At 47.6% G+C, this 15,930-nt stretch overlaps 1 protein-coding gene across 2 annotated transcripts in view; it reads left to right on the top strand.

The window, feature by feature from the left end:
* Positions 1 to 13,930: 13,930 nt before the first annotated feature.
* The window catches only part of RILPL1 (Rab interacting lysosomal protein like 1), a 43,441-nt gene continuing 41,441 nt past the window's right edge, over positions 13,931 to 15,930 (top strand). Inside the window, exon 1 of one of the 2 annotated variants that reach the window (XM_061169999.1) lies at positions 13,931 to 14,825. In XM_061169999.1, coding sequence (XP_061025982.1) covers positions 14,517 to 14,825 — 309 coding nt within the window. In that variant the 5' untranslated portion in view covers positions 13,931 to 14,516. The remainder of the gene's footprint in view (positions 14,826 to 15,930) is intronic. The other variant, XM_061169998.1, reaches the window with a different exon arrangement.

The following is a 15,930-nucleotide window of genomic DNA, read 5'->3' as shown; positions in this document are numbered from 1 at the left end:
CATTATTCTGAATTCTTTTTCTGGAAGGTTGCCTATCTCCACTTCATTTAGTTGTTTTTCTGGGGTTTTATCTTGTTCCTTCATCTGGTACAAAGTCCTCTGCCTTTTCATTTTGTCAGTCTCTATGTGAATGTGGTTTTCCTTCCACAGGCTGCAGAATTGTAGTTCTTCTTGCTTCTGCTGTCTTCTCTCTTGTTCTCTTGACTCATTTCCTCTGGGGGAAGCCATCTACCATGTCATGAGGACACTCAAGCAGCTCTGGGAGACGCCCACACAGAGAGAAACTCAGGCCTCCCGTCAACAGCAATGTGAGGGCTCCATCTTGGAGGTGGCTCCTCCAGACCCAATTAAGTCTTCAGATGCTGCAGCCCCTGCCGATATCTTGACTGCAATCTCCTGAGAGATCCTGTATCAGGACCACTCAGCCAAACTGCTCCTGAATTCCGGATCTACAGAAAGTATGAAAGATAATGATTATTATGGGCTTCCTTGGTGGCGCAGTGGTTAAGAATCCGTCTGCCAATGCAAGGGACACAGGTTCAAGCCCTGGTCTGGGAAGATCCCACATGCTGCAGAGCAGCTAAGCCCAGGCACCACAACTACTGAGCCTGCGCTCTAGAGCCTGCAAGCCACAACTACTGAAGCCCACGTGCCTAGAGCCGGTGCTTGGCAACAAGAGAAGCCACCACAGTGAGAAGCCCGTCCACTGCAACGAAGAGTAGCCTCCGCTCGCCGCAACTAGAGAAAGCCTGCGTGCAGCAACAAAGACCCAACACAGCCAAAAATAAATAAATAAAATAAATAAATTTATTTTTAAAAAAAGAAAGATAATGATTATTGTTGTTTTAAGCCACATAGTTTTGGGGCAACTTGTTACACAGCAGTAGATAACTTATGCATCTGTTTAACCGGTTTCCTACATTAAAACTTTCTGTTGGAAAGACCTCAAGTGAGTTCTATTTTCTGACTGATACAAACTCCTGTCCTGAATGGTAAACACAATGGCAAATTAGCTTCTGTAAAAATGAAAAGTCTAAATGTGAGGCTGTGGCTGAATGTGAAGGCTGGGTCACATGACCCTGGGCCCCTGTGATGGGTTCTGCATACACACAGGGAACAATAAGTGGAAGTAATTAATTACAGGCTGAAGGGGGTAATCCAAGTAGAAAATGCTACAGAACAGAAGGGGACCATTCTTTTTATTTTTTTTCATGGTCATGCCACGCGTCGTGTGGGATCCCAGCTCCCCAACCAGGGATTGAACCTGCACCCCCTGCATTGGAAGTGCAGAGTCTTAACCACTGTACTGCCAGGGAAGTCCCAGAAGGGGGCCATTGTTGATCCTAGGAGCCACTGGTGAGGATATTAGTGAAGAGGGAGGAACACTACTTGAAGATTTGGATAATTAAGTGAAAAGCAAAGGATAGTCCAGATCATGAAGGTGAAATTGAAGTATTAGAAAGAAAGTTTTTAATATCAACTTTGTCAGATGGCTATTTTTCTACAGTGTGAGCAAGTACTATCAGCTTCCTGGTCCCAAACTAAATATTGATTTTTACTTTGTCTGCTCAACATCCATTCTCCCCTCTGTAAGAGGATTCTCCTCCCTCCTATCTTATCCCATGCCACTCAGATGGACTGCCCCCAGCCTCTGGCGCTAAGCCTGACCAATCAGCAACATCCATGTCCCTAAGTACAGTGATTGGTCCAGGGGTGGGCATGTGTCCCAAGCTGAGCCAATGATACGCAATGGAAATCCACTGAATTTTCTGAGGTCATTGAACAGGTAGGGTGCAATCCTAGAGGTCCTGAATGCCACCTTGGCCACCATGTGTCGAGAGCCTGCACGAGAGTGACATCAACATGGTGCAAACCTGGAGCTGAGGGGCAGAGAACAGCAGAAGTCACATGACGTAGCTGAGCCCCTGGATCCAGCTGTGCTTGAAGTCCACATGCTGGATTTCTTATTTATATAACTTTTTTGCTTAAGCCAGTTTGAGTTGTGGAAGAGTTTTAACAAACTCTGGAAATCCAAAACAAGAGACATTACAGCTACAGAGACTTCCCCCATGTCTGTTTGGAGATGTTTGTGGTGAGCAGGCTTGATGCTATAAATGTTTTAAAATAATTTAGGTCAATTAATTGGTGGCATGGCTTAGAAATTTTGACAGCACATAAGTAGAGACTATGTTTTCAGAGACTAGGTCATGGGCTAGAACGTACTAATCCCTTTAATTCTTAGCCCTGTCACTCACTCAAATGGTCATACTCAATTCCTTTCTGGGAGGGTCTTTAGTTCCTCACCTGTAAAATGGAGTAATATTTCCTCAGGAAGGCTGCTTGCCTTCTCCTTTCCACAGACTGACCTGTTCTTACTTTGGGTTTCAATAAAATCCTGTGAATGGTTCTATCATAGTCCTTACCTTGTGTTATTTCATTTTTTTATTATTCAGATATAATTTATATACCATATAATTCACCCATTTTAAAGTGTACAATTCAATGGTTTCAGTTATAGTCACAGAGCTGTGCAACCATTGCCACAATTAATTTTTTTATTAGTTCTTAAAAATCATTGGTTCATATAGCTGAAAAGCCTAGAGATAGCGAAAAATAAGGCACAGCTTGATTCAGCTGCTCAAATGACATCCCAGGATGTGGTTTGCTCTCCTGTCTCTTGGCCCTGCTTTCCTCCCTGTTGACTTCTTACCCAGACTGGCTCTCCCCAGATCATGGCAAGATGGCCACCAACAGCCCCAAGCTTCCAGCCTATTTTCTCAGCAACCCAGTAGGAAAAAACAACCAACCAAAACAAAAATTTGCCTTTTTCTAGAGGTCCAGTAAAAGTGTGATGGAATCTCACTGGACTGTCTGAAGTCAATGGCCACCCCTGAGCGAACCACTAGCCCCAGAGGTTGGACGGTGCTGATTGGTCAGGCCCTGGTTTCTCCTTCCTGGGAACCAGAGAGCAAGAGAAGGGTGGTTCCCCCAAGGAAAATCAGAAAAATATGATGGATCCTGACAGGCGAAACAACAGATGTACCCTCTCTACTCACTGGACTACGAACTCCTTGAGGGCAGCGTCTCCTGTCCTAATTTATCTTTGCACTTTGGACTGCACTTTATCTTTGCAGGTGGGACTGGCACACAGAATGGCTGTGAGCTTCTTGGCTCGATAAAGCCCTTTTCCCTTTTCTTTTTTTCTTTTTTTTTTACTTTTGGTCGCACCTCGCAGCGTGTGGGATCTTAGTTCCCCGACCAGGGATTGAACCCGTGCCCCCTGCATTGGAAGCGTGGAGTCTTAACCACTGGGCCACCAGGGAATTCCAGCCCTTTTCCCTTTTCTTTTGCACTCTCTTCTGGAGCCTGGTTCATCTCTGAGAAACAAGGAGTTCTATGAGGAGGTAAAGGTTCCTACAAAGTGGCTTGAGCTTCCAGAAGGAAAGTACTGTTTTTACCACAAGCAAGCAACAGGGAAAGCCCACTGACCCCAGAAGTTCACTGATGGATGAATGGATAAACAAAATGTAGTCTATCCCTCTGATGGAACATTATCAGCCATAAAAAGGAATAGAGTACTGATTCCTGCTACAACAAGGATTGTCCTTGAAGACATTAAGCTAAGTGAAAGAAGCCAGTCACAAAAGGCTATGCATTGTATGATTTTATTTATATGAAATGTCCAAAATAGGTAAATCCATAGAGGCAGAGAGTAGATTAGTGGTTTCCTCGGTCTGTGGTGGAGGAAATAGGAAGTGACTGCTAACAGGGCTTCTTTTTTTTTTAATTTTCATTGGAGTATAGCTGATTTACAATGTTGTGTTAGTTTCTGCTGTACAGCAAAGTGAATCAGTTATTCATATATGTATATTCACTTTTTTTAGATTATTTTCCCATATAGGCCATTATAGAGTATTGAGTAGAGTTCCCTGGGCTATACAGTAGGTCCTTATTCGTTATTTTTTATTTTATTGTATTTTATTGTATTTTAATTTATTTTATTTTATTTTGCCACACCTCACGGCATGTGGGATCTTAGTTCCCCAACCAGGGATCGAACGCATGCCCCCTGCAGTGGAAGCGCAGAGTCCTAACCACTGGACCGCCAGGGAATTCCCAGTTATCTATTTTATATATAGTAGCGTGTATATGTCAGTCCCAATCTCCCAACTTATCCCGTCCCCACCTTCACCCCTGGTAGGGGCTTCTGTTTGGAGCAATGAAAATATTCTGGGAATTCCCTGGCGGTCCAGTGGTTAGGACTCAGTGCTTTCACTGCTGGGGCCTGGGTTCGATCCCTGATCAGGGAACTTAAGATCCTGCAAGCTGTACAACTCAGCCATAAAAAAGAAAAAAGAAAAGAAAATGTTCTGGGATTAGATAGTAGTGACGGTTGCACATTATCTGTGAACATACTAAAGCCATTGAATTGTACCCTTTAAATGTGTGGATTTTATGGCATATGAACTATATCTCAATGAAGCTATTTAAAATAACAGGGAAGAGTTCTCAGCTGTCCAAGATGTAGTCCAGAAACAGCCAGGTCCAGGCATAAAGGCAGCCAGGAGAGGTTGTGCCTTTGACATTCGATCACGTTCCGAAGCTGGTCAGGGTCAAGTTTTGCTTTTTCCTAGACTCTACTTCCACCTTGAATATCAAACAACCTTCACAGCTTTGAGAAAGAGAGGTGCAACCCCAGACATACACTTGCTGACCTGGCCCAGTCAGCTGGCCTTGCTGTTCTCCCGTTGAGATAACAATTTCACAGAACAGCAGCATCAGCCGAGGCCGCTCCGGGAGGGTGATGGAACAAGACTAAACAGGAACGTGGTCCAGGCCACAAGATGCCAGATCTATCCCTCTCTTGGCGAATGTGAGTGACGGCTGCATCTGTACCAATTATAGCCTTAGCTTCTCTCCAGTCTGTCCTCCGTATAGATAAGATTTATTAAGAGCCCGGATCCTAGGATCGTCCCTGCTTCCTGACAGCACCCACTCTAGAGCAAACTCCCAGATCCTTAAACTCTCCCCGGAGCCACCCAACCAAAGCCCAAATCCTGTAGTAGTTTCTTCCTAACAGTACAGTCTACACTTTAGAAAGAGGCGTGGCTGCAGGGGGGGGACCCCCTACCCGCTCCTCCCGGGCCCCCCACCCCCCCGCCCCGCACCAACATAGCCCGGGGCTGGCTCTCTGCAGGGTGAGCTGTGGCCGGCAGCCTCGTCCTTACTGCCTAATCTATAGGCAGGAATGGAGGTGCTGGGCAGATAAGGATGTAACGTATTTTAGCCACTCACTTCCCATCAAATTGAAAGAACCAAAACTTGCCTGGACTTACACAGCAGTGTTGTTTAAAATAGCCCAAACCGGGAAATAGTGTGAATGTCTATCAAGGGAGAAATAATCAGGTAAATTACAGTACATCCATAAAACAGAAAACTATACAATCATTTAAAAGAATGAGGCAGGATTATCTATTTAAAAAGAAAAAAGAACGAGGTAGATGTATATATGCTGAGCTGGAAAGATAATTACAGGGTAATGTTAAGTGACAAAAGCAAATTGCATACTAATATGTATGTCATGCTTCCATTTAAAAAATAAATGTGTGTTTAGATATTCTCAGGAAAATATCAGGAAGCTCATGGATCAAACTGTCAACAGTAGTTACCTGGGAGTGAAATGGGATGGGAGGAAGCCTACTGCATCCATAATTTTGTAAATGGACGGATTATGGGTGTGGCAGACCCAGAGCCGTTTGTCCCACTTGTACCCTCCCCCACCTCCACCTGGGATACTTGCCTCTCTTCCCGGCATGAACAGCATCAGCTACAGCTCACGCTGTTCCTGTGGTGGCATAACGCTGTGCAGTGCCAGGGTCACCTCAGCTCCTACAAGTTCTGATGGTCTCAGAAGACCACAGGGGCAAAGGCTGCGGCTGCCTCAGCACCCAGGACCAACCCAACTAGGGGAGATCTGCCTAGAGAAGGGAGGAGGTTAATGCCCCAAGGGGAGGACTAATGAGAGACATAAAGGACCGGGCAGATAAATTGCTCATCTTCTCCCTGCCCCCCACATACTCTCCCAATACCCCTGTCCGTGCTATTGGACAGTTCTGAGATTCAGTGGTTTCACACATTCTCCCCAGAGACCTCCCATTAGATTAAGCATCTGGCTGAGTGTTCCTGCAAAGCTGGACCAACTTCGGTAATATTCCACCTTGAATTTGCTCTCGCTCCTTTTCGGGCTCACTTCCCTTCTTCCCTGACTCTTGCTTCCCTGGTATCATACCCTCCAATAAAGCATTAACTCATAAGCTTTTTAAGGAACCCAGACAAAGGCAGTGGGTGATTTTTTTACTTTTTAAATATTTTTCTTTAAACATTTTATTTAATTAAGAGCCCAGCCATTTAAGTGGATGAGACCCTCAAAGCAGAGAAGTGTTACCAAATTAATGTAACTGTAATGGAAAATCTACACAGACCCAGTATTTACAGGTAATCTCTCTTCAGGTGGAAACAGACATTGAAATTCAGAGAGCGTGCCCAATGCACTTTAAAGACTCTTGTTACTAAGGTTTTCCATGATGGGTTTGGGGACATTATTATCTTCCATATAATGGAAGGGGGTTCCATTGGGGGGCGGGGGTTGACCATTAAGTAGAATCACTACAGAACAAACTGAGTCTCGCGTGACGTTCTGGTGTTTAAAGATGTAATGACGGGGCTTCCCTGGTGGCGCAGTGGTTGAGAGTCTGCCTGCCAATGCAGGGCACACGGGTTCGAGCCCTGGTCTGGGAAGATCCCACATGCCGCGGAGCAACTAGACCCGTGAGCCACGACTACTGAGCCTGCGCGTCTGGAGCCTGTGCTCCGCAACAAGAGAGGCCGCGATAGTGAGAGGCCCGCGCACCGCGATGAAGAGTGGCCCCCACTTGCCACAACTAGAGAAAGCCCTCGCACAGAAACGAAGACCCAGCACAGCCATTAAAAAAAAAAAAAAAAAAAAAAATGTAATGACGATATCAGAAAAGTTCATGACCATCTCAAGTCTATCAAATTAAAGGAGGAGGAGGAGGAGATAGAAGAGAAGGAGGAGGAGGAGGAGGAGGAGGGAGTAAGGAAGAGGAAGGATAATCCAGATTAGCAACCATGGGAAGTCAAGGCTGTGTGGGTAGAAGAGTGGGTGTGAGGCTATTTCAGGTGGTCAACCCTTGGGATTGAGCCCAAGGGACAGGGCAAGTAGAGCAGAAGACTACTCAGACTCCTGAAAGATAAGGGTCCTCATAAAATAGTCTGTTTTCGTCAGCTTTGGCTGCTATAACAAAAAAACCACAGACATGCAGATGTCAGCTAATGCTACGGTGGCAGTCATATTGCAATACATAAAGGGATCAAATCAACATGTTGTATACCTTAAACTTACACAATGTATGTTAACTATACCTCAATTTTTTTAAAAAGGAGGTAAAAAAAAATGTACCATAGACTGGGTGGCTTATAAACAACAGAAATTTATTTCTCACAGTTCTGGAGGCTGGAAGTCCAAGATCAAGGCACTGGCAGATTTGGTGTCTGGTGAGAACTCCCTTCCTGGTTCACAGACCTCTGTCTTTTCACGTGGTGGGAGGGGTGAGGAGTTTCCGGCATTTCTTTTATAAGAGCACTAATCCTATGCATGAGGGCTCCATCCTCATGACCTTATCACCTCCCAGAGGCCCCTCCCCCTAACATCATCACATTGCGGGGTTAGGTTTTCAACATATGAATTTGCGGGGCACAGACGTTCAATCTATTAGATAGTCTATGGCAACAGCACAGGGGAGCTACACTCTAGTGCCCCGAAGTTCCCTCTCAAGTCCTAGTGTGCTTTCTCAGGCACTGGTAGCCTGATTTTCCAGGAAGCAGTAACTTCTCCTTCCACATAATCACAGCTTCTCTCTGCCACGTGCCCATGCAACTGGCTCTTCCTCCTGTCCTTATAACCGTGGGAGGTCCCAGCACCCACTCATCCTCTCTCCCCCCCACTCCAGATCTTCTGTTCCTGTTGGTGGCATCAAATCTCTCTTCTTTTACCCATGGCTGAAACAAAACTCATCCAAAGGAAAGCTAATATTTTGCCATTCACTCAAGTCCATAGTCTATATTAATTTTTTTTAATTTCTAATGAAAATTTTCTAATATTAAAGATGGAAGAAAAATAGTATGATGAAGTTCCATGTACCTATCATCCAGCTTCAACAATTATTAACAAAAAGGCCAGTCTTCATTTTATCCATAGTCCCAACCATCCCACCGTCCCAGTGGGTTATTTTAAAGCAATTCAAAGACATTATATCTTTTTATTCACAAATATTTCAGCAAGCCCATAGCCTTTAAATAGCTGTTCTGTGTTATTGGGAGGGGAGGTTGAATGCTGTGTGTGGAATGGATGGAGAAAGAGGCCCTCTACTGGGCTGACCTTTAATTCCTTTTCTATTGTTTCCCAACAATTCAGCTCTGACCCAAATTTGCATGCCCCCCTCAACAAGTCATGTGTTGTTTCCTGCTCAGCATCTGAACTCCCTTTTTAAGTTTGGGCTGTCCACCCCTATGTGATCCATCCCTGTGTGATTCTTGGTGAAAGCAGAGTTTTATTCCTTTGATGGAAGCTGAAAAAGTTAGACTTTGCTTCGTCTGATTCCAGGGCACGGGCTATGACCCAAGCTCAGCCATTTGGATGCTCTTACCAGGGATTTGAGTTTGGAATAGATAAACCATGGTACATAGAAGGACTAAAGGAATAGCAGGGTGGCTGGTGCTTAGAGAGTGAGCCGATTAGGTGTGAGATGAAGATGGAGAGGTAGACACGGATGACACTATGAAAGTCCCGTCGGCCATGGGAAGGACTTTGGGCTTATTGTAACTTGGCATTGATACCTGGAGTGATAAAAAGTATGTGTTTATCAAGATTACTGGCTGCTGTGTAGAAGACAGATTAGAAAGAAGCCGAGATGAAGCAGACGACTCAGTTAGAAGCCTACAGTAGCCTTCCAGGAGGGGAAATAATATTAAGTGGGGCTAGGGTGGTTTCAGGGAGGTGAAGAAAAGTGGAAGAATTTGAGAGATATTTTGCAGGTACAATTGATGGGACTTGGTTTCCCTAATTTCCAATTCCTCTAACAGTCAGACAACAGTGTTGATTCCATGATGTCATTGTTCTGAACTAAATGCTTCAGGGGTAACAATAACAGCAAATGTAATAGTAACAACAACAACAATAATAATATAAATAGCAATAGCTAACATTAATGTAGCTCTTACTATGTGCCAGCCTCTGATCGAAACACTTTACGTATTTTAACTCATTTAATCCCCACAAAAATCCTGGAGGGAGGTATGATTGGGGTTATTCCCATTTTACAGATGAAAAACTAAGACAAAGAACGATTCAATGACTTGCTGAAGATCATATAACATACTTAGTGCATCAAATATGAACTTGGCCCCAGAATCAATTTCTGGTCCTCTCTTCAACCTCTTTCCCCACCACTCCCCAACTTGCCCCATCCAATCCAGTCTGCTGACTCACACAAATAGAGCTTACTTTTTACCTGGGATTCACACACATGGCCTATGGTCTTCTCTTATTCCTGCACATATGGTATGATTCCATTTATTCAGAATGTCCAGAATAGGCAGATGCATAGAGAGAAAGCAGCTTGGTGGTCGCAGGATTGCCCCACCTGGCACACAGAAGGTACTCACTCAACAGTTGTGAGCTCCCTGGTTGGATAAAGCCCTTTTCCCATTTCCTTTCTACCCTCTTCTGGAGCCTGGGTCATCTCCCAGAAACAAGGAGTTCTGTGAGGAGAAGATGTTCCTACAAAGTGATCTGAAGAAAGTACTGTTTTTACAACAGGCAAAACAACAGGGAAGGTGGAAACAACCTAAAAGTCCATCAATGGATGAATAAACAAAATGTGGTCCATCCTTACAACGGGACATGATTCAGCCATAAAAAGGAATGAAGCACTGACACAGGCTACAACACAGATAAACCTGAAAGACATGATGCTAAGTGGAAGAAGCCAGACACAAAAGGCCACATAGTCTATGATTCCATTCATATGAAATGTTCAGAACAGGCAAATCTGTAGACCCAGAAAGCAGATTCGTGGTCGCAAGGGGCTGGGGGCAGAGGGGAATGGAGGGTGACTGCTAATGGGTACAGGGTTTTATGGGGAGGTTAATGAAAATGTGAAATTAGAGAGTGGTGATGCTTGCACAACCTTGTAAATGTACTAAAAACTACCAAATTGCACACATTAAAAGGGTTAATGTCACTGTATGTGATCTATAGCTAAATAAACAGAAGAGAATCCCTCCAAAATAAAGAAAAATGCTAGAATGCATCACCACCAAATAAACTGAACTCAAATAAAATCAGTCTCTCCATCCAACACCAGTCTAAAGAAAATATAGGGAACAAACATATTAAAGGTGAAATTTCACAGTGGTGAAATCATCTGAATCCAGACTGAGAATCTCTAAAAGGCAAATAATCCTGTTTCATCAACTAATAGATTTCAAGGGAAGGAGAAAAAAAAAAGAGAGATGGAGGATTAAAAGAGACTAAGGGACATATCAACCAATTGCAATATGTGAATATTATTTGGATCTTGGGTTAAACAAACAAACTTTAAAGAAGTAAACTGGGGGCTTCCCTGGTGGCGCAGTGGTTGAGAATCTGCCTGCCAATGCAGGGGACACGGGTTCGAGCCCTGGTCCGGGAAGATCCCACATGCCGCGGAGCAGCTGGGCCCGTGAGCCACAACTACTGAGCCTGCGCGTCTGGAGCCTGTGCTCTGCAACAAAAGAGGCCGCGATAGTGAGAGGCCCGCGCACCGCGATGAAGAGTGGCCCCCGCTTGCCACAACTAGAGAAAGCCCTCGCACGGAAACGAAGACCCAACACAGCCAAAAATAATTAATTAATTAATTAATTTTTAGAAAAAATCTAAATGTTGAAAACATCAAGATTTAAAAAAAAGAAAAAAGAAAAAAGAAGTAAACTGATGAGACAGTTGAAATTTTGAAGACTGGATATTTGATATGAAGAAATTAATTTTTTCAAGTGTGATCATGATACACCCAGTCAGTGACTGGACCAAGGTTACAAAGCAGAGAGATCTGGATGCTTAAGTATCAGGATCAGCTGCCTCTCCCTACTTTTTTGAAGATTGTAAGCATTCTCCTAAGCACGCAGGCTCATCATTTGGGGGGGTCACCTTGGACCCTTGCCTCCTCTTTCCCTTCCTAAAGTCATTTCCATCCCTTCCACTCTCCCATCCCTTTCCTGCCCTGGTCCCGAGGCTCAGGCTGCAGGCTGGCACTGTGGCTCCTCTTTCCTTGTCCCCTCCCAGCAGACTCTCAGTACATCTTTGCTACCTTGAGGGTAAAGCTGCCCCAATCTGGGCATTCATTATTTATCCCTTAGTTCACCATGGGCACCCACTGGGTTCAGCTCCATCCCTCCCAGCTGTGGTACCCTAAGCAAGTTACTTAACCTCTTGTGGCGACTTGAATGGTGCCACCCCTCCTGACACACACTCTCCCCCCCAAAAAAAGTTAAGTTCACGTCCTAATCCCTGGAACCTGTCAGTGTGACCTTATTTTTCAAAGTGTCTATACAGATATGATTAAGAATCTTGAGATAAGATCATTCTGGATTGTGTGGGTAGGTCCTAAATGTAATGATAAGTGTTCTTATAAGAGATTCAGAGGAGTAGACAGAGATACAGAGAAGGCCACGTGAAGACAAAGGCAGAGATTGGAGTGATACTGCCACGAGCTAAGGAAGCCGGCAGCTGGAAGAGGCCAGGAAGGATCCTCCTCTAGAGCCATCAGAGGGAGCAGGGCCCTGACAGCACCTTGATCTCAGATTTCCCGCCTCCAGAACTGGCGGAGAATGTTTCTGTTGTTTCAAGTTACCAAGTTTGTGGCAAGTTGTTACAGTGCCTACAGGAAATTAATGTCCCTCCCTATTCCGCACTGTTCTTGATTTAGGGTTAACGTCCCTCCCTATTCCTCACTGTTCTTGATTTAGGGTGGGGATAATCATAGGTCCACTTTATTGGATTGCTGTGCACAGATCTGACCCCAGTTTTAGCACTTACCAGCTTGCCTGGCCTTGGGTGAGTGACTTGGCTTCTCTGTGCCTCAGTTTCCTCTTTTGTAAAATAGGGATAATAATACTTCTTTTGATGTCGTCAGGCAGGCAGCAGTTCTCGAACTTTTTGCTCTCAGGGACCTTTTTCCGAGGGCACTCTTAAGAACCATTGAATACCCTAAAGAGATTTTGTTAGATATGTTATATCTATTGATATCTACTGTAAGTAGAAATTTAAGCTGTTTTTTAAAAATTAATTTAAAATAGACACATGACATGTTAACATGAATTTTCTTTTTAATATTTATTTTTATTTATTTATTTGGCTGCGCCAGGTCTTATTTGTGGCATGCAGGATCTTTAGTTGCAGCATGCAAACTCTTAGCTGCGGCATGCGGGATCTAGTTCCCTGACCAGGGATCGAACCCCGGGCCCCCTGCATTGGGAGCACGGAGTCTTAGCCACTGGACCACCAGGGAAGTCCCTACCATGAATATTTTTTAATAAAAAATAACCATGCTTCAAAACAAACAAACAAGTACCAAGGACAGTGCCATTGTCTCATATTTTTGCAAATCTCTTTAATGTCTAGCTCATCATCAGAGAGCTGGACCCTCAAATCTGCATCTGCATATTCAGTCAATCACGATATGCTGATCTGTGTTTCAGTATATGAAGAACATCTAGCCTCTCACTGATATATAGCCAGCAAAAGGGACCTCATAGAGACCCTTTGGGTATTGGGGAACCCTGGTGATCTTCAGGCCACACTTCGAGAAGTAGTGGAGTAAATGAGGAAATATTTGTAAAGTACCTAGAATAATGCCTGGCCATAGTAAACACTCTGCATTTTTAAACTAAATGTAAAGCCAATGCTCGATGCATTTTAAACCTTAAAAAATTTTAGTTTTAATTGACATGTGTCAGGTTGGGGTGGGTTTTTACAGCTACAATGGCGTTCAGGGTTTTTTTCTGACTTCAAGGAGCTCATAGTCTGATGGGGGGAGGCGTATGTGTAACCACGGTTAAAACTATGCAAAGAGCAGTTTTATGGGAGTAGGAGGCGGGATGTGGGGATGCACAGGAGGGCGCCTAATTACGCATGCGTGGGGCGTGGGGGTTCAGGGAAGGCTCGCCTGGGCGGGGAGGGGTGGTCTGATGGACTAGTGGATCGAGCCAGGTCAAAAGGACAGAGGGCTTGGGACAAGAAAGCTGAAATCCAAATCCCGGCCTCACCTCCTCTGTGAAGTGGTTTTTAGGTCACAAGGAGCCGCTAATGGACGTGGCTGGCGGGCAGCGCAGCCCGGCCGCTTAGGGACCAGGGGACCCCTCGACCCTTCTGCCCCTCTCCCGGGCGCCTCTCCTGGAGCGCAGGGCCCGGCGCCGCCAGGTCCGCCCGGTGACCCGGTCGGCCGGGAGGGTCTACGAGCCGTGGGGTCCTCGACTCCTCCCCAGGATGGGCCGCATCCCGGAGTCCACCTCTTGAGCCCTCCATTTCTCTCCAGCGCAGGGGCCGCCCCCGACACTGTGAATCGTCCAGAGAGCCCAGCGACCCGCACCCCTACCGCCTCCTCCCCTTCTCTTCTGGGCTAGTCTCGACTCCGCCGGGGCGGGAGTGGGAGAGGAGGAGCCAGGACCGGACTGGAGGAGGGGGCGGCGCGTCCGGACGCGCGGGGGGGACCGGCTGGAGGCGGGGGGCAGGGAAGGAAGGTCCCGCGGGTGGAGCGGGGGGGGCAGGGGGCTGCGGAGTCGGTGGGTGAGGGTGCGGTGTCCGCGGGGACCCCGGGGCGCCCTCGGGCGGCGGAAGCCGGGCGCGCCCCTCTCCAGGCCGGGATCGGGGCGGGGCGCGCGGTATCCCCGCGGGGGGAGCTCGTCAGCCGGCGTCGCCGCCGCCAAAGTTTCCCGGAGGAGCCACGGCCGCCCTTCCTTGCCAGACCCCGGGCGTGGGGACTAGCCGCCGGCGAGGACTGTTTCCGAGGGCAGTGGGGCCCGCTCTCCAGCCAGACCCCGCGCCTCCATTGCGCCCAACTCGGATTCCCAACTTGGGAGGCGCCGCGGGCCTGCGCACGCGCGCGCCTTCCTCGCCTCCTCCTCCTCCTTCTCCTAGTCCTCCCCCCACTGGGGAGCAGGCTCTGGGCCGAGCCGGGCGCAGAGACCCGCGCCCCGCGCGCTGACTCCAGGCTCCCGGCCCGCCGCCTCCGCCCATGCCGACGCCCGCAGCCCGCCCGGTGCGCCCTCGCCCGAGGGTCAGCTAAGCGCGGGCCGGCGGCAGCGGCGAGAGGTGGGCCCGGCCCGGCGCTGCCCTCGACAGCGGCAAGTTTGGGAGTTGCACTAGTTTGCGGGGTGGGGGAGAGGCCGGGCGGGGGGCCATGGAGGAGGACCGGGGGTCGGCGCTGGCGGCCGAGTCGGCGCTGGAGAAGAACGTGGCGGAGCTGACCGTCATGGACGTGTACGACATCGCGTCGCTCGTGGGCCACGAGTTCGAGCGGGTCATCGACCAGCACGGCTGCGAGGCCATCGCGCGCCTCATGCCCAAGGTCGTGCGTGTCCTGGAGATCCTGGAGGTGCTGGTCAGCCGCCACCACGTCGCGCCCGAGCTGGACGAGCTGCGCCTCGAGCTGGACCGACTGCGCCTGGAGAGGATGGACCGCATCGAGAAGGAGCGCAAGCACCAGAAGGTGGGCGGTAGCCTCAGTCTGCCCATCCCGGCAACGTGGCCGCTGGGACCTAGGGGTCCTTCCGCACTGGGCAACTGTAGGTGCACACGTGTGTATACAGGGAACAGACGAGAGACGATCGGACTGGGTGAGGGAAGGAGGGAGGCCCCTGGCCCTCTTTTGCCCAGCCTGCGCACCCCCAGAGATTAAGAGTAGTTCTTTGGAGTCAGACCTGAGTTGCAATCCCACCTTTACCACTTAATAGCCGTGTGACCTTGAGTAAGTTATTTAACCTCTCTGTGCTTTATTTCCTCACATATCAAATGGTGATACTAATAGGACCCGCCTTATAAAAATTAAATGGGATACTATCTAAAGTGCTTAGATAATATTATTCTTTTCCAGAAATGAAATAAGCGCCCCTGCCCTTCAGTGTTACCCGAGAAGATGTGATACCGGGACCCATTCTTCATCCCACTCCAGAACCCTCCAGAGCCAAGGGGATGTGACCTCCAGTCACTGAGCTTATTGACCGCCAGTCTCTGGGTTCTAATTTGCAAAAAGGAACCCTGAACCCCAGTCCAGGGTTCCTTCTAGTTTATTAACCTGAGGTGGTTTCCCCACCTCGATTTTACTCTGGTAGGCATTATTCTTTTCATTTTACAGATGAAGAAACTGAGGATCAGAGTTGGGGGGGGTGGATTTGTCCCAAGGTAGTGCTGAGAGTCTCAGCCCCAGTGGAGGTAATTCTAGTGCCTCTTCCCCACCCTCTTTGAATTGGAGGAAGATGATTTGGGGCAGCTTTAAGGCTAAGCCTCTGCCTTGCGAACAAGCTCTGGGCTCATGAATCAGGGACTCCTCACTGGGCCGGGAGTCCAGACAAGGTGCCTGGGGAGAAGGAAGTAGGAGACGTGTGGTTTCCTGCCCCAACCTCAGCCCAGGGACGCTCCCTTCAGACTGAGAATGGGAGGAAACGCTTTTCCTTGGGGGATCAGGGGGTCTGAGCAGACTCTGACTTGCTGTGTGGCCTCAGGAAATCCAGTTGGCCTCTCTGAAACTCTCTGGCCAGCCATCACATACTGTGTACTTTGAGGTCTGTGTCTTTTCAAGGAACAGAGCCCCGGCT

The sequence above is a fragment of the Eubalaena glacialis genome, chromosome 15 (genome assembly GCF_028564815.1).
Source record: "Eubalaena glacialis isolate mEubGla1 chromosome 15, mEubGla1.1.hap2.+ XY, whole genome shotgun sequence".
NCBI classification, from domain to species: Eukaryota; Metazoa; Chordata; class Mammalia; order Artiodactyla; family Balaenidae; genus Eubalaena; species Eubalaena glacialis.
The sequence above is the reverse complement of the archived record's forward strand: the minus strand, read 5'-3'. Positions and strand labels throughout refer to the sequence as shown.